General features: G+C 34.6%; 2 protein-coding genes across 2 annotated transcripts in view; one reads left to right on the top strand and one right to left on the bottom strand.

Annotated features, from left to right (window-relative positions):
* The window catches only part of LOC111050668 (chaoptin-like), a 184,361-nt gene extending 179,950 nt beyond the window's left edge, over positions 1-4,411 (bottom strand). Inside the window, 1 exon segment of the mRNA XM_039435012.1 lies at positions 4,123-4,411. Within this exon segment, the coding sequence (XP_039290946.1) occupies positions 4,123-4,178 (56 nt within the window). The 5' untranslated portion in view covers positions 4,179-4,411.
* Positions 4,412-6,527: 2,116 nt separating this feature from the next.
* The window catches only part of LOC111048691, a 43,011-nt gene continuing 23,750 nt past the window's right edge, over positions 6,528-25,788 (top strand). The window contains exons 1-4 of the mRNA XM_039434998.1: positions 6,528-6,631; positions 12,900-13,036; positions 14,763-14,851; positions 20,966-21,167. Of these exons, the coding sequence (XP_039290932.1) occupies positions 21,070-21,167 (98 nt within the window). The 5' untranslated portion in view covers positions 6,528-6,631; positions 12,900-13,036; positions 14,763-14,851; positions 20,966-21,069. The remainder of the gene's footprint in view (positions 6,632-12,899; positions 13,037-14,762; positions 14,852-20,965; positions 21,168-25,788) is intronic.

The following is a 25,788-nucleotide window of genomic DNA, read 5'->3' as shown; positions in this document are numbered from 1 at the left end:
TCCTCATACTCTTCCCTTCCTGTCGTCGCAATCTTCATCTTTCTTCTTCTCCTCTCTTTTTCTTCTTCTTATTCTTCTACTTCTTCTTTTCCTGTCTTTTTCTCCTTCCCCTCCTGTTGTATCCTTCTTCTTCAGTCTCCTCCTCTGTTCTTCTTCTTCTACTTCTTTTCTTCACCTGTATTTTCTTCACCTGTCTTTTTCTCCTTCCCATCCTGTTGTATTCTTCTTCTTTAGTCTACTCCTATGTTCTTCTTCGTCTTCTACTTCTTTTTTTCACCTGTAATTTTCTCTTTACCGTCCTGTTGTATTCTTCTTCTTTAGTCTACTCCTATGTTCTTCTTCTTCTTTTTCTTCTTCTTCTTCTCCTTCATCTTCTTCTTCTTCTCCTTTTTATCTTCTTCTTTCCTCCTCCTCATTCTTCTTCTTCTTCTTCTTCATTTTCTATTTCTTCATTTTCTATTTCTTCATCTGTCTTCTCCCTCTTCTTCTTCCCCTTCTTTCTTCATTTTCTTCTTCTTCTTTGTCTTCTCCCACTTCTTCTTACTCCTCTTCTCCTTCTCATGTCTTCTTCTTGTTCCTCTTCACCTCCTTCTCATACTACTTCCTCTTCTTCTCCTGTCCTCTCCTTCTGTCTTTTTCTTCTTCTTCTTTTCCTGTCTTATTTTCTCTCTACTTCTTCTTCTTCTTCCTGACTGGATATAGTGGAATTGTTCTGCACGTATTTCGATTGTTTGTTTTTCTGCTTTCCATGCATCACTGCCCGTTTCCCACTGTTGTTGCTTGGCTTGGTCAATACCCTTTCTCGTATTCAAGAACTTTTGAAACATTTCATTTTTTTGACGAATGAAATACAAATAATGATTATTTTAAACAAGAAAGAACAGTTAATAATTATTATATCAGATAAACCGGTTTCAGCCTATCATCCATAATATTATATCAGATATACCTTTATCCATAGAAGGCAGTGGCAAGGCAGAGAGAGAATCGGCAACGTCGTTCTCCTATCTTTCTTCATTGACATTATAACGTGGAACTTACTATAGGCTAATATAGACCTATAGTTCATCTTGATATCAGGACACATTCATATTAGTGAGTATCATCTGATAAGATTGGTAGTGTTTCATAATTTCATAATAATCGTATGGCTGTTATTGGTGGGGACTGGGGAGTCCCTGACGGAAGTTCCACCTGCCTGACTATATCATTTGAGCCGTCAATGGGCCTAATATACGAATGTCATACTTCAGCCGGGACCGACAATTTAACGTGCCCATCCGATAACACGGGAGTGACGTGTTCAAAAACATTTGGCTCTGAGTGGGTTTGAACCCGGGATCTCTATGTTGCTACGCAAGTACTCTATCCACTAGACCACGGATCACTTCCTAAGATGGTGATTCAAATCAAGAATTAGAACTGTCAAATACAATTAAAACCGTCAAAGAGCTTTAATCAAATATCCCATAATAATATTTGGGATATTTAATATCCCACAATATTCTGTCTGTGATTTTGTCTTGTTTATTGTACATTGAACTGTAGCGAATGAACTATTGGTGTATTTGAGGGATTGATATGAATTTATTCAGCAGGATTAAGAGTATTTCTGCTACCCTTAGCATCACCTAGTACAAAGATACTAAACCGAGGTACTATTTTCTAAAGAATACTACTTAAATCTAAATCCTACTCACTATTAGTTCCTCACTACTTTGTATCCAAATTCTGAATAACCAATATCTAATTCAAATTAGAAAGACCGGTAATTTAGAAAGAATGTCTAATTAGAAAGACCGGTTTCAGTTATTACACTATTGTCAATTTCTGATAGAGTTTATCAGAGTCTTTCTAAGTATCAATAAATCTGTGGTTTTTTGACAATTTCTTAGTCTTTTTCATTCAATTTGAGGTTTTCATCTTTGTTGTTGTAAGCTGCAGTTTTCATCTACAGGAGTGATTCTATACAATCTGTGAAAAAATTGATAGATCTATAGTGAGGTCTACGTTTGATTAGCAATGGTATTGCTATCCTTGTCTATCATTCAACAATGCGGATAGCGCTATCTCTTTCTTGCATTGCTCTGTTGCCATATCGTCTTTTAACAATGTAGAATTGATAATTAATCAACAAAATATTTCATCCCAATTATGAAAATTAATTTTGAAATTATTAAAAAAAATATAGGCCTAATTTCTTGATAAATAAAATAGATAATTGATTAACGGGAATGAACAGTTAATATTACATCAATGAACCTATATCATCTACCGTCCATAGAAGGCATTAATTTATAAGACAGAGGATCGGCAACGTTGTTCTGCTATCTTTCGTCACTGCCATTTTAACGTGGACCTCACTATAGGCTGTAATGATATTATAGGCTGTAGCAGAGAAAACATAAGATAAACTTGAAGGTACGGAAACTTATAAGATTTTTTTGATTCTATGGATGAAGTTCATGCAATTCTGAAATAGGATAATCAGATACCTGGATATAGGTTTATCTAGAATAAATTACAGACTTCCTGCAGAGCAAGATCGTAAGTCCAGAAGCATTGAAACTGAAACAACGTGAGTCCAATAAATCACAAGTAAGTGTAATGCTGATTCGACTTACGCTCTTTTGCCCCGGCTGGGAGTGTTAATACTTTTTTGGCTCTCCTGTAAAATCAGCCGTTTGAGACTTACGCCCTTCTAATTCTGAGGTACAGATTAATATCACCTTAACTTGTATATTAAGGTGCGTACTTGTATATATGCGCCGCGGATATGAGCAATTCACTTTTAATCAGCTGACTATATCTGTATTTTTACAGAAACGGTAAGATACAGTTATAAAAAGCTTGGCATCAGCTGATTAAGAGTGAATTGCTCATGTTCGCGGCGCGTAAATCTGTACGCACCTCTAGTTGAGCAAAGATGATTGCTCAATCAATGAATTGAGAAGTTGTGTGTATTTTAGGCTTCAAAATATTATAAAATAACTTAATTAATTCAATGTGCAGTGATAATTAATTGTAATATTTAACTATAATTTGGTATCTCAATTCTTCTAAATTCAAGATTTCTAGCATATACGGAAATTGAACTTTAACTTCTTGCAGTAGAATCATAACCTATTTTTTGAACATTTCATCAAGATTTGGGAATGGAATAGCTTTGGGCCAAGCCTGTTGTTCCCTCCCAATCATTGACCGAGTGAAGTGAGGTCTAAGATTCAAGTCGACGTTTTGGCATTTCTCTTAATGTTTAAATTTTTAAATGTTTGAATGTTTAAATGTTTAAATTTTTAAATGTTTAAATGTTTAAATGTTTAAATGTTTAAATGTTTAAATGTTTAAATGTTTAAATGTTTAAACGTTTAAATGTTTAAATGTTTAAATGTTTAAATGTTTAAATGTTTAATTTTTTAAATGTTTAAATGTTTAAATGTTTAAATGTTTAAATGTTTAAATGTTTAAATGTTTAAATGTGTAAATGTTTAAATGTTTAAATGTTTAAATGTTTGAATGTTTAAATGTTTAAATGTTTAAATGTTTAAATGTTTAAATGTTTAAATGTTTAAATGTTTAAATGTTTAAATGTTTATATGTTTAAATGTTTAAATGTCTAAATGTTTAAATGTTTATATGTTGCGCATTTACAGCGAAACGCGGTAATAGATTTTCATGAAATTTGTCAGGTATGTTCCTTTTTAAATTGCGCGTCGACGTATATACAAGGTTTTTGGAAATTTTGCATTTCAAGGATAATATAAGAGGAAAAAGGAGCCTCCTCCATACGCCAATATTAGAGTAAAAATCAGACTATAGAATTATTCATCACAAATCAGCTGACAAGTGATTACACAGATGTGTGGAGAAGCCAGTCTATTGCTGTATTTCCATATAAGGTCTATAATTTCAATCAGGTACTTGTGGATGAGAATACTGCGTGAGGTCTACTGTTCACAGAACGACTAGTATTTATATGATTTGTGATTGTATCCACAAATAGATAAACAAAATAGATAAATATCAATCAATAGTTTATCCCATTCCTCACTCGTACAAGCCTAGGTCTAATGTGAGCATCATCCTCAGCAATAAATAGGTAATTTCAAACTAGTAACTGACCTTAAACTCCATGTGACAGAGCCGATAGCTCCTTGCGACCCAGATGATGTCATCATGATAACAGAACTGATAACTGAATCTCAAGATGTCACTGCTTCAAAATTATTGAATTCAAACTAACAACACATCCATGATTAAGCTGATGACACACACTTGGCTTATGAACACAAGGGGTGAGAGGAACATAAACGCACAAAAATTCACTGAAGAACTAACTATGATATGAAGAAATTAAGGAATTCTTGGAGAGGAGTTTAGAACACCAGACGCGAACTGTACTCTAGAACAAGTAACTGAAGACTGAAGTGAAGAGTATGGACAGATACCGCATACCGGAGACTGGTTTGGAGGGAGTTGAGAGTTGGGAGGAAGTGGAGGAGGAGGAGTAGGAGGAGGAGGAGGAGGAGTTCGTGGATGAGGTCGAGGAAGAGGAGGAGTAAGGTGGAGGAGGAGGAGGTGGTGGAGAAGGAGGTGGAGGTGAAGGAGGAGGTAGGAAGGAGGAGGTGGGAAGGAGGAGGTGGTGAAGAAGTTGAAGAGGTGGTTGAATGAGCTTGGAGCAAGAGGCTGAAGAACCGTACGAGAAGGTAGATGAAAGGTCGAAGAAAAGGATGAAGGAGAAGAAGAAGGTTTGAAGATGAAGGAGAAGGAGAAGGAGAAGAAGAAGAAGAAATGGATTCTGGAGGGCAGGTAGAAAAGCAAGGTTGCCACGCAATTCTTCATCTATGGCTGTTCATCTCTCTGTGATATTATACCTGTTGCTGCTTATCCTCTACTTCTCTTCTTTTTCTTCTTCTTCACTTTCTTCTTCCTCCTCTTCTTCTTCTTCTTTTTCTTCTTATTATTATTCTCCTTATGCTCCTCCTCATTCATCTTCCTTGACTTCTCTATCTGGATTTTGGATTTTCTCTCTGAGTTATTATTTTATATCTGAGTTGAGAGTTGGTCTTCATTTATCGCTTTTTCTCTTTCTTTTCGTGGTTAAGTGGTAGAGTGGACACTATTGTCCAAACTTCGCCACGTCAACAAATAAGGAAGTCATTCTCATATATTATTAAGTCTATTCTCTTTCTTAGTTTATTATTTACAGTCTCTGATACTTATTCTTGGACTTGGTCAACTTTTTAAATATCCTCTCTCCCCATTGGCAATCAACAGAATAACACCTAAAACAAGAGAGAGATGATGAATAAAATTAGGATGAATAAGGATGAAGCTTATATTCACAGTATGTGCTAGACCGAATTTTCATGAAGTAATTGGAGGATTAGATCCACAATTCAGAATAATATAAGGAAACTAAAATAAAAATTAAACGATTTGATTGGTACACCTATAGTGAGGTCCACGTTATAATGACAGTATTTGATCAACTTTGGTTTTGCTATCCTTGTCTATCATTCTACAAAGCCGGTGGTACTATCCTTTTCTAGGTCTCAACGGTGCCAGTTATGTTTTTGACAGTGTAGAAATATGATTAATTAATGCAGAGAATCGGCATCGCTATTCTTCTATCTTTATCCACTGACATTATAACGTGGACCTCACTATAGGTGTAGGCATATTTGTCTGTCTATCTTATTTCACTATTTCATAATGAAATATCTAATACAATAGAAGTTTACCTATTACCTACAATACAACGTTTTTATATTTATCTATTATATTAATAAGATGTTAATATTTTTCTTTATATTATTAATTCATCAAGCTAGGTACTTGATATTCAATATTTTCATTTTTCTCATGACAAACTAAAATAATATTTACTTTAATAGGCCAATAATTACAGCGAAGAAAGGTAAATTCTATATAAATAAAAAACAATACGCCTGCAAAGGTGTTCACAGGAGGGGAGGGGGGTTTAGACTCAGACATTTTAATTTTATTGTCATGGGGTTAAGAGGCTAAATCTTTGTAAAATTCAAGGGTTTTGCGTCAATTTAGCCCTGAATACTGTAACTTAATACTATTATTGTATAACTATTAAAAACCATCAAGTTAATCGATAAATAGTAATAGAAAGAAAAATAAAAATCTCACTACCCTTTTTGAAATATTTAATCACAACATGTTTCGGACATTTATGCCATTTTCAAGTGAAAATGATCTCTTGAAAATGGCATCAATTTTGATTAATCAATCAATGTTTTGATTAAATATTTCAAAAAGGGTACTAAGATTTTTATTTTTCTTTCTAATTCTATAAAAGTAGCCCTATACAGAAAAGAGATCGATAAATAGTCTATAGATAATTTTATTGTTTGTTGGAAAAATCAATCAATATAAAATAATAGAAAATTCTATAATATTTTTGTTGAGTACCGTGCGTGAAGAGCTATCGTTCATATTTTGTACGTAGTTCTCAAGAACCATTCTCACTAGTTCCTGAACGAGCCCATCACTCTGTGACGTCACTTTTATAACATAAAATAATAACATAACCTTACTTTGTTTTGTATCTAGGATAACAATTCCAACAATATCTGCATTAATTTAGAAATTACTCAAGGTAAGCGTTTCAATTCTGTATTTAGGTTTATTATTCACATGTGAAATATGTTATTTAATCAAAAAAGTATCCGCATATTCCATGAATACTGAGAAATCTGGAAATTGTACAAAAATAAAACATCTGAAAGGTTTTCTGTTGCCCAGTTTTATACTGTGATTGACAATGACAAGTCATCAAAAAAGCCCTTTCTCTGAGATTTTCCATTGAGATATAAGTGGGGATACATTTTTTGCTTTCATCAAACAAATTGGAATAATCAAAATATAATATGCCTCAAGAGTCAAGATCCTCCCATGGCTATTGACAGTTGACACACCACACATCCGACCCCCAAATTCAGTACCCAGACTTCCTAAAAAAAACTTCAGTCTGTTTTCGTAGATTTTTTCCAAGATATATTTTGCACTTCTCCAAGATATATTTTGTACTTCTCCAAGATATCTTTTGGACTCCTCCGAATATATGTTTTGGACTCCTCCCAAGATATATTTTGGAGTACCGTACCTAATTACCTAACCTAACGTGAGAGCTCGCGTGGGGTCTCTGGGTACCCCACTCAGTATTCCGGACATCATGTCAATATAAGTAGAACTAGTTATTTTTTATGGGTAGAATATCTTCTAACAAAGTAATGGAATGACACAGTAATGATTTTGAAGTTACCAGTTAGCAGACTCACTACGCTCGCCTTTATTTATTAGCCGTGTTTTTAAACCTGAAGTGATAAGTTTGATGTCAGTTTAAAAAACTGAGAAATGTATGAAGTATTTGGTCAGTAATGTTGAGTAGTATTAAGATAATGATTATGAATTAGGAGGCTAGTTGGGAATAGTTTTTCACATGAGAATAGTTTATTGCTATACTACAGTCAGATCCGAAAGTCGCCAAAATTATTGTTTTTGAACGTCTATAACTATTGGCTGTCTGAGGTGTCAGGAAATTGACGCGAAAGTATTGACATATTCAGAAATAGTTGAAGAAGAGGTACTGAGAATTTCATGATCATGCAGTGAAGCTAACAAAAAGTAAACACAAGAATAAAAAGCGTCTGGGTACTGGAATACCCCCACGCGAGTACTGGATTGGAACTAGATCCAGTATTTTATTAGCAACAAGGGGACCAAAACATCTCCTTATTATAAGATTTAGTTACTTGATTGCCCAAGCGAGTCACGGGGCAGGTGTTCTTATAGCGTTTATTAGACTAGTGCCCGGTTGCAGAGTCGTTACATAAAATCAAACATAGGTATGTGAGACATTGTTTAAAATTACTGACATAAATGGTTGGTCGTTGCACAGTCGTTTGCGGAAGCCCATTTAGTATCTCGAATTAGTATCACACATAGGTCACACTGCAGCTCTATTCACTTTTTCCATATATTTCCGTACATGCTTCTATCCAACCAATGTCTTGGCATCAGGGAAATTTTCGATCGACATCACTGTGAACAGACCTAAAAGACCTCACATTAAAATTGATGAACCATATGGCGAATCTTGGCTTTTGGCGAGATTTTTCAACATATTTAGCGATAATATTACAGATTGTTTTTAATAAACATCTTTCAAAAAAAGCTATCACAACCTCTAAAATGCATTATTTGGCGAGTGTAGATATTGGATTTAACAACAGCCTACTATAGATCTAAAGTAAGCCATGATTTAACACCACGACTTCGGGCCCATAACTTAACTGACCGTTTTTAGCTATTGGAGACATAAATAATAAGCACTTTCTGACGACTATGCAACGAAATCATGTGTTTAATTGGGCGTTTTTACTTTCCTTGCCCTATTATCATAGGTAAGGGAAGTATTGCTTTCCGAAAAAAATTAAGGTACCCCAATTTCTAAATTTCTATACGTTTCAAGGTCCCCTGAGTCCAAAAAACTGTTTTTGGGTATTGGTCTGTATGTGTGTGTGTGTTTGTGTGTATGAGTGTATGTGCGTCTGTGTACACGATATCTCATCTCCCAATTAACGGAATGACTTGAAATTTGGAACTGAAGGTCCTTCCCCTATAAGGATCCGACACGAACAATTTCGATCAAATGCAATTCAAGATGGCGGCTAAAATGGCGAAAATGTTGTCAAAAACAGGGGTTTTCGCGATTTTCTCGGAAACTGCTCCAACGATTTTGATCAAATTCATACTTAAAATAGTCATCGATAAGCTTCATCAACTGCCACAAGTCCCATATCTGTAAAAATTTCAGGAGCTCCGCCCCATCAATGCAGATAGATTCCCAATTATCAGGCTTCACATATAATTGAAACAAAAAAAAATCAAGTGGAGTGGATTGAGCATGAAAATCTCTACAATCAATGTTCAGTAACATTTTCACCTAAATTTGAAAATAAGCTTTAAATTCGAGAAAATGTGATTATTCAATTGCAAATTATTGTTGATTCTATTAAATCATTCACTATGAAGAGATAGCAGACCTCATGTGTGTCTCCAGCGTTATTGCCCTGTCACCAGCTGGCTCAAATCATTGAATAGTAGACTTGAGATGCGCGGGTACACTAGCGTCAGGTGATCAATTTTCATAACGGCAAGGAAAGTTGTGTGAGTGCGCCACACCAGATTTTTAGTTTTATGAGAGCTATAGTTTACTTTGACATCTGTGCAACGGAAAGTGGAGTTATGGCTTCATAGATAAGTTGAATGCCTGATTTCAACTTTATGTGACGACTCTGCAACCGGGCATTAGACACCAGTCGAGACACACCAAAGTTATTAACAAAATGTTAATAACATAATCCTTATAGATTCTATTAGATTAAACAGAACTTGTCAAACACATATGTTCATCATGTGTATGATAAATTATGTTCAATCTAATAGAATCTATAAGGATTAAGTTATAAACATTTTGTTAATAAGTTTGGTGTAAACGAAGCTTTATGACACCAGCGAGACACAGATATCAGTGTCTCACTTGTGACACCAGCCCTAAAACCGCTAGGACACCAGAGTCGAGTTAGGTGGTGTAGTTTGATGATCACCAAAAGTTCGCTATCCTGGATAGTGGACACCGCTGGGACACCAAAATCTGGTGTCCGACTCTAATAAGTGTCATAATATTGATAATGCCCTCAACTCGCTCGAACACCGGAATAAGAGAATTAGAGTACGTAAAACTATAGTGAGGTCCACGTTATAATGGCAGTGTTTGATTAGCAATGGTATTGCTATCCTTGTCTATCATTCAACAAAGTGAATAGCGCTACCTCTTTCTCGCTTTGCTCTGTTGCCAGATCGTCTTTTAACAATGTAAAATTAATAATTAATTACAAAATATTTCGTCTTAATTATGAAAATTCATTATGAAACTATTGAAAAATATAATTTTCTCGCTTAATAAAATATAATTAATTATTTTAAACTAGAATGAACAGTTAATACTGCATCAATAAACCGGTATCAACTACCTTCTAAAGAAGGCATTGACAAGACAGAGTAGCGGCAACGTTGTTCTCCTATCTTTCTCCACTGCCATTATAACGTGGACCTCATTATAGCTCGTGATATTCCAGCCTGATGTGTTACAGTGTAATATGAGCCTTACATCACAGATAACAAAATATTTTATATGTTTTATTTTTACACTTTTCAGATGATTGGAATATCTATTTCCATTAGGGTATGATCCCATTGGAACACGGATTAGGGTTTACTTTGGACCTTAATACTATCATAGAGAAACAATAGCGTAAGTAGATATCCCATGGCATAGGGCGATTATGTCGCAACTTTTACTGTTATCTCAAGCCGATTACTGTCGATTTTTACTGTTTTGACCGGGTAAGAGTGTATGAACGGCACAATATGAGAGACTACCAGCGTCATAAAGCTTCACAGGAAAGAACTACGTGGACTATAGGCTTGAGATAGCAGTAAAAGGTGTGACATAAACGCCCTATACCATGGGATATCTACTTATGCTATTGTTTCTCTATGATACTATTTATTTAGGTAAACCGTGCTTCGCAAGAGAAATGAAATTTGGAAAGATACATAGAAACTTGTTTTGACTTGTCTGTAGCTGCTCACACTGCAGGCAGCGAGCAAGTGCACGCGTTCAGTGTCAGTGATTCTATGACTCTTTCCAGATTTTGTTTCTCATCTGCAAGCGTGGCCACTTTCATATACGTGCATACAATGTGATCATACCCTAAGTTTTAATAGAACAATTGTTTCTATCATCCGTGCTCAAAGTTATAGTTCATTAATAGTATCTTACGTCACAAGGACGGGAAGGAGCCTTTTGAAGGCGAGAATGATGTTTCAAGTCGAGGCATTAGCCGAGACTAGAATTTCATTCGAGCACTGCAAAAGACATTCACGCCCAAGTAACGTACATCATTTTTTGTCATAATTTATTATCTAAAGAATTATTAAGAAATAGAAAACATTACCTTCTTGTGCTGACATTACTACATGCATTCTATAAACATAACCTAGTTTACAAAATTCCGAATCAGGAATTTAGTGGAAGTTGACAAAACTTCCACGTGGAGCGCTGAAGGTGGTTTATTTGTATAGTGAGGTCCACGTTATAATGACAGTGGATGAAGATAGAAGATTCTCTGCATTAATTAATCATATTTCTACACTTTCAAAAACATAATTGGCACCGTTGTGTACTTGGAAAAGGATAGATAGTACCACCAACTTTGTCGAATGATAGACAAGGATAGCAAAACCAAAGTTGATCAAATACTGTCATTATAACGTGGACCTCACTATAGAAGTTTTGCTATTCCTATTTCGCAACTAGGAAACATACTCAACTGTAAAGAAAACATAATTATGGTTTCATTACAGTAGAGTATGCTGTAATGAGAATCATATGCTTATTTGTTCTGCAAACAGCTGTTTACCGGATTGATTTCATGCATGGAAAACAGCTGAAATTGAAGAATGACTATGACAAAAAATAATAAATAACCTAGTGTAGTTTACAAATTCCGAATCAGGAATTTTGTGGAAGTTGACAAAACTTCCACCTGGAGCGCTGAAGGTGGTTTTTGTAGCAGTTCTGCTGTTCCTATTCCGGAACTGGGAAACATACTCGACTGTAAAGAAAACATTTGGTTTCATTACAGTAGAGCTTCGACCAGTTATAGCATAGACACGGCCTATTGTATATTCATACTGAAAGTCGATGAAGCCAACATCTACTGCCATATCTTCAAATCGTGACGTCAGCTTCACATAGAAAACTTTTCTGTAGAGTTTGTTTACATTGTTTTCCATAGCAGATTGTGTCTATTTCAGCGGGAGCGCAGCTGGAGTTTACCATTTTAATGAATAATAATTTACATCCTTCTGAAATAGACACAATCTGAAAGTTTTCTATCTGATGCTGACGTCAGGATGGGACGATATGGCAGTAGATGTTGGCTTCAGAGGCTAGACTTCCCAGCGTGTCTATTCTATAACATACTGGTCTAAGCAGTAGAGTATGCTGTAATGAGAATCATATGTTTATTTGCACTGCAAACGGCTGTTTACCGGTTTGATTTCATGCATGGAAAACAGCTGAAATTGAATGGCTGTGACAAAATAGTATATTTCACACCTAGAGCAGAAAATGATATTTTTCCGGCTCGAAATCGGTTTTCAAGTCCGAGGCCGTAGGCCGAGATTGAGAGCCGGGAAAACATTTTTGCCCGTGGTGCGAACGCTATTTTTCGCCACACACAAAAATAAACAATATATGAGAATAGTTGTTTACTAAGCACTTCTGAAAGCAGAAGTGGAAGGTGATAGCTCTAGCAAATCTGAGGTAATCTGAATATCAGGAATTTGTCCAAGAATTTTTATTTTTTATTCTGATTTGTCTAAATAACCTAAAGATGATGTTCAATTATGTGGGAGGTTTAGTTTATACTTTTTTATTCTTTCAAATGACAATAAGATGATATTATTAGTCTATAAATGTTTTAATGATTGAATAATGAAAAGTTTTTTGATCAGCTGCTTTTTGATCATCTTTCTTAGTTCCATGTTAGCGGCTGGAAAGGGTACTCTTTCCGGCCTAGGCCGTAAAGAAACCTGTTCTGACGTCAGACGAGAGTCGTCTGCAAACAATGTCTTTCAGATCTACGTAGGGACTGGAAAACAGCTGCTTTCTGTGCAGTGTGGCGAAAAACATATTTATTCAGGGCTACCTAATTTCTTATTTGTAATAAAATTTTACAGATTTCAATACATCAGATTCTTCTATTACATTACTAGTCTGTTACCTGTTACAGAAAACAATTCGAACCTGAATGTGAAACCACGGAGAAGAGAAGTACTCTTTTTTCGTTCATCTCTGGTGAAACGAAAGATGGCAATCGCCTCTTCACTACCAAAGATTGTTCCTGGTCCTCCTCCTCCTGATTATACGGTGAGAAAGAGTTTTATTCACTCCAGATACTGTTGCTGGTGATATGTTGTGTATAAAAAATACACAATACAGAATTACAGTTCAAATTTTCAATATCAACTTAATCTGATAGTCCTGGTACTTCTTTTTTACTTTCCTTGCCCTATTACCATAGGTAAGGAAAGTATTGCTTTCCGAAAAAAATTAAGGTACCCCAATTTCTAAATTTCTATACGTTTCAAGGTCCCCTGAGTGTCCAAAAAAGTGGTTTTTGGGTATTGGTCTGTATGTATGTGTGTGTGTGTGTGTGTGTGTGTGTGTGTGTGTGTGTGTGTGTGGTGTGTGTGTGTGTGTGTATGAGTGTATGTGCGTCTGTGTACACGATATCTCATCTCCCAATTAACGGAATGACTTGAAATTTGGAACTTAAGGTCCTCCCACTGTAAGGATCCGACACGAACAATTTCGATCAAATGCAATTCAAGATGGCGGCTAAAATGGCGAAAATGTTGTCAAAAACAGGGTTTTTCGTGATTTTCTCAGAAACGGCTCCAACGATTTTGATCAAATTCATACCTAAAATAGTCATCGATAAGCTCTATCAACTGCCACAAGTCCCATATCTGTAAAAATTTCAGGAGCTCCGCCCCATCAATGCAAAGTTCGATTTTAGATTCCCGATTATCAGGCTTCAGATATTATTTAAACAAAAAAAATCAAGGGTAGTAGATTGAGCATGAAAATCTCTACAATTAATGTTCAGTAACATTTTCACCTAAAATTGGAAATAAGCTTTAAATTCGAGAAAATGTGATTATTAAATTATTGCAAATTATTGTTGATTCTATTAAAAAATCATTCACCATGAAGAGATAGCAGACCTCATGTGTGTCTCCAGCGTTATTGCCCTGTCACCAGCTGGCTCAAATCTTTGAATAGTTGACTTGAGATGCGCGGGAACACTACCGTCAGGTGATCAATTTTCATAACGGCAAGGAAAGTTGTGTGAGTGCGCCACACCAGATTTTTTGTAAAATTATGTGACGCTGGTAGTCTCTCTTACTGTGAGAGAGAGACTCTCTTACTAAGAGAGTAAACCATCGAGAAAAATTCTTTCGGGGCTCTCCACTGAAAAGCGACTATTTGACTGAACTATACCATAGAGAGAAAAATAGCAAAGAAGATATTCCATGGTATAGGTAGTTTATGTTTAAAATTTGAAGCCGATTACTGCCGACTACTGTCTATTATCACTGTTTTGGCCGGATGAGAGTGTGAGAACGGCACAGTAAGAGAGACTACCAGCGTCACATAACTTTACAAAAAAGGAGTACCAGGACTATCAGATTGAGTTAAGATTAAAAATTTGAACATAAACGCCCTATACCGTGGGATATCTTCATATTATGCTATCTCTTATCTATGACTTTACCACTACAAAGTATAAATTTAGACACTTGAAATGTTTTTTAGATAATTTTTTCGTAATGCGCTGTATTCTAGTATTCTATTAATGAAAACACTGAGATTTTGTCAAAAATATAATTTATTTATTGTAAAACTAGTAGGTACCACTTGAAATGTCTTTCAGATAATTATTTTGTAATGCACTGTAGTCTAGTAAGAAAAATAAAAGGATTATTAGAGTTGAAAGTGATAAAAACCTATCACTTCAAATTATGGTATCATTTATATTTATTTTCAAACAGTATCTTATTTTCAATTCATCTTCTACATTCAATTTCAGGATGGACATTCAATTGGGAATGAACCACTAAATCGACCGTTTGTTTATGGAAGTTGTCAAGAAATGTGTCCACTCAGTGAGATAGAAATGTAAGTTATCATACATTATATGAATGAATGAATAATGTAAATATTTAATCACTCATGGATTTATAAAAAACATGAAAAGAAAAGGACAATGTAAGTTATCGTACATTATAATATAGGCCTATAGATGAATGAATTATGTAAATATTTAATCACGTGGATTCATAAAAACCTGAAAAGGAAAGGAGAAAATTATTTAGATTCAATATGAGACTAGGAAATGACTTATTAACAATTAAAGAGATCTACTGAATTGTTATAAACTTAGACCCGGTTTTTAATTTGCTTAAATTTTAACCATGATTAATTCCATGAGAACCAATCAGAGAAGGCGTTTTTGAAACGGCTTTTCTGATTGGTTCTCGTGGAATTAATCAAGGTTAAAATTTAACCGGCTTTTGTGCAACCGGGACTTACTCCGTTATTTTCAACTTAGCATACTGACTGTATTGTATGTTGTTTCTTGGGAAACGCATTTTCATAAGTAATTCTTATCTATAATATAATAAAAGATTTGGAATAAAAGAAAGAGTTGGCGTAATAGAAAGAGTACGGGATAGAAATTCACGAATGACGCTTCATCAGGTCTGAACAACTGGACTGATTAACTTGAAACTTAGCACATAGATTCTTAATTTACCGAGGATGGTTATAGGTCTATTTTAAATTCTTCAAGGTTTCAATAGAAGTTTTCAGTTTGTCAAGTTTTCAATTAGATCCCTGCGGAGCACGGGTTACCCGTTAGTACCTAATAAAAATGTTACGTTAACCATCCATTCTGAATAAATAAAATGGTTGACATTTGGATTTGAATTTCATTCATATTTTGTAACTTAACGTAAACAGTTACACAAACTTGAGCATAAGAGTTAGATTTGAAAAAAAACTTTGAGCAAAATTATTATCAGATGAGTCCAAGAAGTCTTATTCAATTGAATTGGATCAGTCAATTACGAAAAACACAGTTTTTTCGAAACAGAGAATTCGAAAAAACACAGTTTTTTCAAAACAGAGAATTCGAAAAAACACAGTTTTTTCAAAACAGAGAATTCGAAAAAACACAGTTTTTTCAAAACAGAGAATTCGATAAAACACAGTTTTATGTTTGTCGCGTCCACATTTATTAGATTTGTACACAGGACTGCAGTTTTGTAGTAAAACTCTGTTTTTTCAATTACGGAGGAATTCTATAATATCAAGAATTATTTCTATTCAACAAATTTTATCAAGGTAGTTTCAATTGAATTTAGAAACTTTATGAGTCATTTGTATCAGTAGAGTTCAAGATAGTATCAATTGAATATGAATTTATAATTATTAGTTATTATTCCCCCATCTTATAATTTTTCTTGATATTATGTATTGTTAATTTATTTATTCAAGGGAGTGATCCGTGGTCTAGTGGATAGAGTGCTTGCTTAGTAACCTACAGATCTCGGGTTCAAACCCACTCAGAGCCAAAAGTTTTTGAACTGGTCACTCCCGTGTTATCGGATGGGCACTTTAAATTGTCGGTCCCGGCTGAAGTATGACAGTCGTAAGGCTCATTGACGGCTCAAATGATATATTCAGGCGAGGTGGAACTTCCGTCAGGATCTCCCCACCAATAAAAGCCATACGAATATTATTATTATTATTTATTCAAGGAGACAACAGATAACTTTGTCTCCTTCAAATTATCCTATTATGTATACTAAATTGATTCATCCAGTAAATTTAAAATAAATGAAAACTCTTTAACTGGAAAATCAATCAACATATTAAACAGGCCAGGTATACATTCACCTCACAAAATTACAAGAGAAAAAATGCTTTCTTTCAGATTGTTAACAACTTTACTTTCGTTTCTAGTTGCTTGCCTATTCAGACATTTTCTTACAATTCACAGTTTCTACATTCGATAAGATATGCGATCAAAATCGTCTCACATGATGTAGCAAACTAGGAGGCTTGTTAAAGCAATCACTGTTGCATGCAATATGGCATGAATTCATGCAACTTTTCCTTCAAACATTAGCATAAGAAATGAATCAGTTGTTGGGGTCTATAAGTCTTTTCAAAAGTGGAGTAATATTTTGATGAGTTCTCTATTTTTATACATAGCATCAAAGCCACCTCTAATAACAGGTCGCGGCGTACGATATTGCAACGTCGCAGTGTAGGTCTAGAATCTAATACATGATTGGTGAAAAAGATTTTTAAAAATACCATCTGATCTTTTTCACCAATCATGTATTAGATTCTAGGCCTGCACTGCGACGTTGCAATATCGTAGGCCGGAGCCTTGTATTAGACGTGGCTATGATAGCATTATCATAAATATGGGTTTCTTCCTTCAATAGGTTGTAATAGATTCGTTTTACATTACAGATTCCGAACTCATTTTTCAGTTATATCATAGAAAAAAGATAGCCTAACAAGATATCCCATGGTTTGTAAAATTCATTCAGTTTGGAAGTTTTGTATAAAATTATGATCTTGTGTATCAAGTTGTGTTACACTGTTTTACTGTACCGTTATACTGTATCGTATGTAGTGATACTGTATCATATGTGGTGATACAGTAACATTTTTGGTGATACAGTATCATTTTGTGGTGATATTGTATCATTTATGGTTATACAATAGAGAAAAGATAGCATAAGAAGATATGCCATGGTATAAGGCGTTTATGTTGCAAATTTTACTGTTAACTCAAGCCGATAGTCCTAGTAGTTGTTTTTCGTGAAGCTATGAGATGCTGGTAGTCTCTCATATTGTGCCGTTCTTACACTCTCACCCCAACAAAACAGTAATAATAGACAGTAGTCGACAGTAATCGGCTTGAAATTCGGAACATAAACGTCCTATACCATGGCATATCTTCTTAAGCTATCTTTTCTCCATGGTATCACCATAAATGATACAGTATAATCTCAACTTGATACACATCACCATAATTTGATACAATACTCCCAAACATTGAATGAATTTTCAAACCATAGGATATCTATTTAAGCTATCTTTTCTCTATGGTATCACCATAAATGATACAGTATCACAACACACATGATACAGTATCAACACAATATGATACAGTAAAATCTCAACTTGATACGCATCTCCATAATTTTATACTAAACTTCAAAACTTTGAATTCTACAAACCATGGCGGGATATCTTCTTATGCTATCTTTTCTCCATCGTTATGTTCTCAATACAATACTCTTATTTTATATTGAAGTAGATGTCTACTGATCTCCATGTCAGTATTTTGCCTAAAAACTTGGCACTATTTTATACCGTACTTTTTATCACTATAGTGAGGTCCACCTTATAATGGCAGTGAAGAAAGATAGCAGAACAACGTTGCCGAATCTCTGTCTTGTCAATTCCTTCTATAGATGTTAGCTGATACAGGTTTATTGATGTAATATTAACTGCTCATTCTCGTTTAAAATAATCAATTATATTTTATTGAGCAAGAAATTATATTTTGAATAATCTCATAATTAAGATGAAATATTTTGTTAATTAATTATCAATTCTAAATTGTTGAAAGACGATCTGGCAACAAAAGCGAGAAAGAGATAGTGCTATCCGCTTTGTCGAATGATAGACAAGGATAGCAATACCATTGCTAATCAAACACTGCCATTATAAAGTGGACCTCACTATATGCTCTAAGAACATCATAATAGACTTGGGAGAAATATGCTTTCATCTGATAAAGATAATCACTGCATCAATATTAAATGAAAAGTGAAATCATGAATATTAATAGTGATTGCATTTCTTGAGCAAATTATGAATTTAGTTGAGTTGATGACTTTGCGATTAGAATCATTGAAAAGCATCTCGAAGAAAGCTTTCTTCAACTTGTTTCTCATGAAGATTTCCTCTCAATTATAAAGTTACTATCAGGTAACCCGTGCTCCGCAAGGGTCTATTTTAAAACTTGACAAACTGAAAACTTGACCAAGTGGAATCTTGAAGAGTTTGAAATAGGCCTAGAACCATCCTTGGTTAATTAAGAATCTATATGCAAAATTTCAAGTTGATCAGTCTAGTAGTTTAGACGTGATGATGCGTCAAACATAATATTTTCCTATCCCGTACGTGTATGAGCCAGTTCTTTCCTTTATTATAGTATAGATAAGTTCTTAAACTTGTGCTAACCTAATCAACTGATAGAACTCAGATATATTGTTTAAAGCTTAATATATACTATATTATTTTCTTCGATATTTGTAATTGATCAATACTAGTGCAGAACTGTTAAATAATTATTATTTATCTCATAAGTTTGATTTAATTTTATTGTCAATTTTGTAAATGTTACCATAGGCAATATCCTAGTAACATTATCAATAAATATATCTATCTATCTATCTTATTTTATAGAAGATGAATAGGTAATTCTTGACCGAACTTAGTGAGGTCTATGTTTAACTCGGATTTTCTTTTGTTTGTCTGTATGTATGTAACGCAATTACGGCCAAACGCGTGTTGATAGAATTCGATGAGATTGACAGGAATATCCTTTTTCAACTGCGCGTCGATGTATACAAACGGTTTTTTGAAATTTTGCATTTTAAGGATAATATGAAAGTAAAGGAACTCCTCCATACTCCGATATCACTATATATATATATATATATATATATATATATATCATCTACTCTGAAGATAGGATTAATCGGACTATAGAATTATTCATAATCAATCAGCTGACAAGTTAATTACACAGATGTCTGGAGATGCTGTGTCTATTTCTATAAGGTCTATAGTTTCAATCAAAGACCTTGAAGAGGTATGCATCTTTAGGCCCGCCGCAAAGTAGACCCACGCTAATCCACGAAAAGCAACCCACGCCGTGGGATGTTTTGTAAACCATTGCAAGGCTTCTCCATACATCTGTGTAATACATGCAATGAATAATCACCACTTGTCAGCTGATTGATTATGAATAATTCTATAGCAATAGTTTACAAAACATCCCACGGCGTGGGTTGCTTTTCGTGGATTAGCGTGTGTCTACTTTGCGGCGGGTTCTAAGGTCTTTGGTTTCAATATTTTGTTTTGCAGTCATGGTATTATTATGCGTGCCCATTAGTATCAATATTCTCACATTTGAAAAAACTAATCTAATAGGTGATCAAAAATAATCAAATGAACTAAATAATGCTGAAGAAGTTATAATAATTTTTGATTGTAAAAAATTAATTTTTATCTGATGGAAAGATTATCACGGAACTGGATGAATTATATCATATGGAATACAAATTCAAACGTGAACTGAGTTTGTTAACATTTCAAACAGGTGACATCAGATACTTGTGGATGAGAAAACTGCGTGAGATCTACTTTTCATAGAACTACTAGTCTATTTTTATAGATGAATTTATGAGAGAATTATTTATTTATTTATTCATATGGCTTTTATCGGCAGAGAGATCCTTTCGGATGTTCTGCCTTGCCGTATTACCCAATGTCATTTCCTATCAACACTCAAGTTTATAGGTTATATATTGGGCTCTTCATGTTTTCTCACTAAAAATTTGCACTTTCACTTCCTGAATTTCTATTTTATAAAGTTTAAAATTAAGAAAACTTATTTTTAAACACAATTTATGAGAGAATGATTAATGAGAGATCGAGAATGATTCATGAGAGTAAGATGGTAAATCTCTGATTTTCTCCTGTAAAAATATCTGAAGTTAGTCTAATTTTAAATTATTTTATTATTTTTATTTAGTTTATTTCAAATTATCTATATCCATTATGTAGTGTTTCATTCCTATGTTATAAATTTTAAAAAATATTATTGTCATGGCTTCCTTGAATTGGTCTTTTTGAGTTTGTCACTTGCTTGCGATTTTGTTACTTTTGTCTTATCGTTTGTAAGTATTGAGATGTGACCTGGTTTCCATAATTTTATTTATTCTAGTGGTTTGAATATGCTCTTTTTCTTTCTATTGACATGTTTGCTGTACTAGTTGTTCGAACTCACTGCCGGCGCACAAGATGTTCTTTGCCGTAGTGCCATTTTGTAAGTTAGAATATTTATTTTATCAATCTGTATTATTTTATGGAAAATAAATGAATTTGAATTTGAATTTTGGATGAATTTTCCAGGCGAGAACATGAAAACCTGATACATATCCTCGAAACTGACCCATCTTTGTACCAGGAGAAAAATGGCGCGAAAAGCTGATATGTGATCGAGCAAGAGCCGTCAAATGCTATCACAGATCTGCGGCTGGCATGGATATGCAGAACCCACATTTGCTACGTCCGCCCCATGTATTGCGTCAAACTGTTACTATTTGCTAACACAGTGAGTAACCTCATGTAGTACCATAGAGAATTATCATGACTAGCGTCAGGCTCGCTTTGCTCGCCATATCCGTCTAGCAGGACCCCGACTGGATCGTCCAAAAATGAGATCAGCGGGCTCGCTTCGCTCGCCTGCATAATGTAAACATTTTCTGTCTATTACTTGATGAAAGAACTAAGAAAACGCAAAAAAACCGCTAATTTGGGCGTATCTTTGGTGTTATTTCAAATTCCTTCTAACACAACATTAACACTAGCTGAGTGCTTACTAAATTTGACTTTTCTGTTCATTAGTTCTCGTAAAGCTCAGAAAACGCTGGAAAAAACGCATATTTTGGGCATATCTTTGGAATTTTTCCAAATCCGTTCTTAGTGCGCCCTAAAGGGCCAATGAACATACCTACCAAATGAACGTTTTTGGTCCGGTAGATTTTTAGTGCGAGTGATGTGAGTCGTCAGTCAGAGAGTGAGTGCCATTTCGCTTTTATATAAAGATAGTATCATAGTGTGTTGATACGTATCGTGTGTGGTGGTACTGTCACATTAGACATACAGTAAGGAAACTTGGCTATAACCTGACGCCAAAATCCGCCATCTTGTTAGGAAGCGCAGCATGTAATAGGTATTGGGGGAACCCCAACTGTTCGATGGGAGAGCCGATCGACAGTAAACAGAGATGGCCTTGAAGTCCTAGCGTTCCACAATTCCACTATGAATACTTTGAAGTAATGCGCATGCGCTGGATCGACCAATAGAATTTACACGCGCGACTAGCCATTACATTTCAAAATTGCTAATACTTTGAAGTAATGCGCGTGCGCTGGATCGACCAATAGAATTTACATGCGCGACTAGCCACTACATTTTTAAAGCCTAGGTTTCTCTTGACGTAATCACGCAAAAGTCTGCTGCAGCTATTGTAGGGAAGTGTTTTCTCTGACTTCACGCGCGCAATCTCTGTAATTCCCTCTGCGTCGCGCACTCAAGAATTTTACTAGTAATTCAATTGTTCCAAAAAATAATAATGCTAATAGGTTTCAACTTGATTCAAATCAAATCATTTATTTGCCATACAACAAATACATATTCAAAACGAATAAAGAGAATACATAATTTTATAAACAAAAGTATAAAATAATAAAACAGAAAGTAAGCAAAATAATACCAAAATCATAATTAGATACTTTTCATCAACTGTTTTGATCAATTTTTCATAATTTTTACTTCAGTTCTTGAACTTGAATTTTTTCTAGGGAGAGGAATAAACAATTTTCCCAAATATTCAGGGATGTATCTCCCCTGTTAACGATGGAAATTAGGCTACCCCCATTTATCATAACCGGGAAATTTTAAGGGTAGAAGAAGCTGCTGGTGCATTGTTTAAGGATATGAACTACTATAGGTGGCCATACTTGTCTTCTCAACCACATACTTGAAACTCAATAAACTATGATCAACTCTGAAAAAATATAAGCTACATTGAATTTCTTCAATATAATAGATGGTGAAAAGTAACAAATTGACTCACTTTAAAGTGCTATCTTTTTATTTTCATGCTATCTCAGTCCATATATATACTAGACCATTCACTGTCTAGCTTATAATTTCATAATTATCATTGTGCTATTCTCTCATCTCCTAGATATTTGTTCGACTCATACAATATAAAGAAAGCTAACTAAGTAGTTGCTGAATGGGCCACGAAATAAATGTAGGTCTCATTTCGCTGGTGGGGGGGGGGGATACATCCTCATATCCCCCCTGGATATGCCACTGACACAACAGCACAGGACAGAATTTACTCTGATGGACAGTATTAGAGGAGGCTGTGGTTTATAACTGCGCGAGGTCTACTATTCACAGAACAGTACCTCATAAAACAAAATGTATTGAAAGCCTAAAATATTCCCTAAACTTGGTATCTTTATCAAACAGATGCTGGTAATCACAATTATAGAAAACCCTTCTTATCCCCAGTCAATAAAAAGTTCAATGAGTTTTCATTTACAAAATTCATTAATAGATCATTAGCTACAGCAACATGTTGGACATCTATGTTGCCTATGACTGAAAATATAATCGCGCGCTGCGAGGTTGCTGTCAGAGAAAACACCCACTTTTTTATCACACACGCGTGATTTTCGCGTATCACGGTTGACAGAACCCACAATAACGCTGCGTGGTTCAGAGAAACCTAAACTTAAAATAATTGCTAATACTTTGAAGTAATGCACATGCGCTGGATCGATCAATCGAATTTACAAAAATTGCTAATATTCTCAAGCATGAGCAACGATCAACAAGAACCTATTATGTTAACATATATTATGTTATGTTATTTATGTGTAGACTTGGTTTGACCGAAGTATAATACTAGTAGTTCTGTGAACAGTAGACCTCGCACAGTTTATAAACCGCAGCCTCCTCATATACTGTCCATCAGAGTAAATTCTATCCTGTTGTGTCGTGTCGGCAGATCGGTGTAAATATCGTGTGAAACGGCTAATGGCGGTTGGGTGTATCAAATCAAAAATGCTAACATCAAAAGCTAATCTCCTTCAAGACATACTGGCAACAGGACAGCCCGAGTTCAAAGCAGAGAAAATTTGAGAGCCAATACTATGGTATTTTAGTTTAATTGCATGCGTTATTGCACGCAATCAATAATTCATTTAATAGTGCATAAAAATTGCATTCAATGAGGCATGCAATCAATAGTCTACACAGCTGATGATTTCTTTCCCAAGTTACATTGAGATATGCGTCATGGCATGCAATTTATATTATAATCCACTCAACAGCTGATTTATGATGAAATTTCTATAGTCTGATTTTTACTCTAATATATTGGCGTACGAAGGAGGCTCCTTTTCCTTTTATTTATCCTTGAAATTTCCAAAAACTTGTATATACGTCGACGCACAATTTGAAAAGGAATATCTGTCAAATTGCATGAAAATCTATTACCGAGTTTCGTCGTAAATGCGCAACATATGAACATTTAAACATAAAGAGAAATGCCAAACCGTCGACTTGAATCTTAGACCTCACTTCGCTCAGTCAATTGATAGACCTGCAGTTTTACTTATGCTAGGATCGAAATTTCAGGTGGGTTCCCAACCACGGAGACGTGATTATGCAGCTCATAATTTTCTGAGCTGGCCTATGAGATCCTACGTTTATTCATTTATTCAACGAAGATTTAATCGATGATATAATCGAACAACAGTTGTTTTTCTTCAATTTACATTGATATATTAGATTGCTTGCGTCATTGCATGCAATTTATATCCTCTCGAAAGCTGATCTATGATGAATAATATTCTAGTGTGATTTTTACTCTAATATTGGTGTATGAAGGATGCGCCTATTCCATTTATATTATCCTTGAAATGCAAAATTTCCAAAAGCCTTGTATATACGTTGACCCACAACTTGAAAAGGTACCTGTCAAATTTCATGAAAATCTATTACCGCGTTTCGCCGTAAATGCGGAACATAATTATAAACATAAAGAGAAATGCAAAACCGTCGACTTAAATCTTAGACCTCACTTTGCTCGGTCAATTATGTTCCTATATATTGTTTATTATATATTATTTACTACATCTATATAGGCCTATTGCTATACAGTTTATACAAGCACACTATATTCAAATTGCTATACAGTCGAGCCTCTCTATAACAAGCCACCACTTAATAAATTCTTCTAAGCAACAAATATTTTACCTTGTCCCATGACATTTCAGAATTTTGGCTCCTTATTTTCTTCTATAACGAATTTTGTACCTCTCAACTACAAAGTTATCTCTCTTCACTTCAACATACAAAATGTAGTGTGAATAAGAAGCCAACAGTCAGAATTGTTTAGTTTCAGCAGAAAGGTCAATAAACTAAAAATAATGACAAGTTCAGGTAGGGAGAAGATAGGATGGTAAACAGTGAATAGAGTTTGAAAACAATGTTGGAAATTGAATGCAAGTTACTGGAAATAGAATTTCAAAAACCTGTCATTCGTAGAACAGGCAGGTAGACAGGACTTTCCCATCCTTCTGCTTTTGTCACACATTTCAATTCTTAGAGCTGATGATGATGATGATGACTGTGACGAATCTGAAGAGAAGAATCCGTCAGATCAAGAAGTTCTACAAGCTTTCAAAATTATCAGGCGAGGATTACAACTAAAAATAGTGTAGACTACCAGACAACATTTTCAACTGTTTGAATAGAGATGTGAGTCATTTATTGAACGTGATGTTTTACTCAAATGCAAAATTTAACCGAAAATTACTCACTTTTTCAAGTAAAACGCTAGAAAATGGAAAAATTGAGTCATTATAGTAACTATCTATAGTAAAGTTATTGACAAAATTACTTCTTATTCTCTTATCCGATTTCCCATGGAATAATGTGTTCTATATCCTGTATACACTGTATAAAATATGAATAAGGAAGAGAGTTCCGTAGTTTAGTATAAGATATTTCAGAGAATTAGATTTTTTTCCTACTCACACTGGCGATCAAGAGTCATCTCACGCCAGTGGTTTTTTCCCTTACCATCTACTATCAAATTATTGAATTGTATTATCATGCTGAACTTTATTTGAATTCTGCATTATGTA

The sequence above is a fragment of the Nilaparvata lugens genome, chromosome 8 (genome assembly GCF_014356525.2).
Source record: "Nilaparvata lugens isolate BPH chromosome 8, ASM1435652v1, whole genome shotgun sequence".
Taxonomy (NCBI): Eukaryota; Metazoa; Arthropoda; class Insecta; order Hemiptera; family Delphacidae; genus Nilaparvata; species Nilaparvata lugens.
The sequence above is the reverse complement of the archived record's forward strand: the minus strand, read 5'-3'. Positions and strand labels throughout refer to the sequence as shown.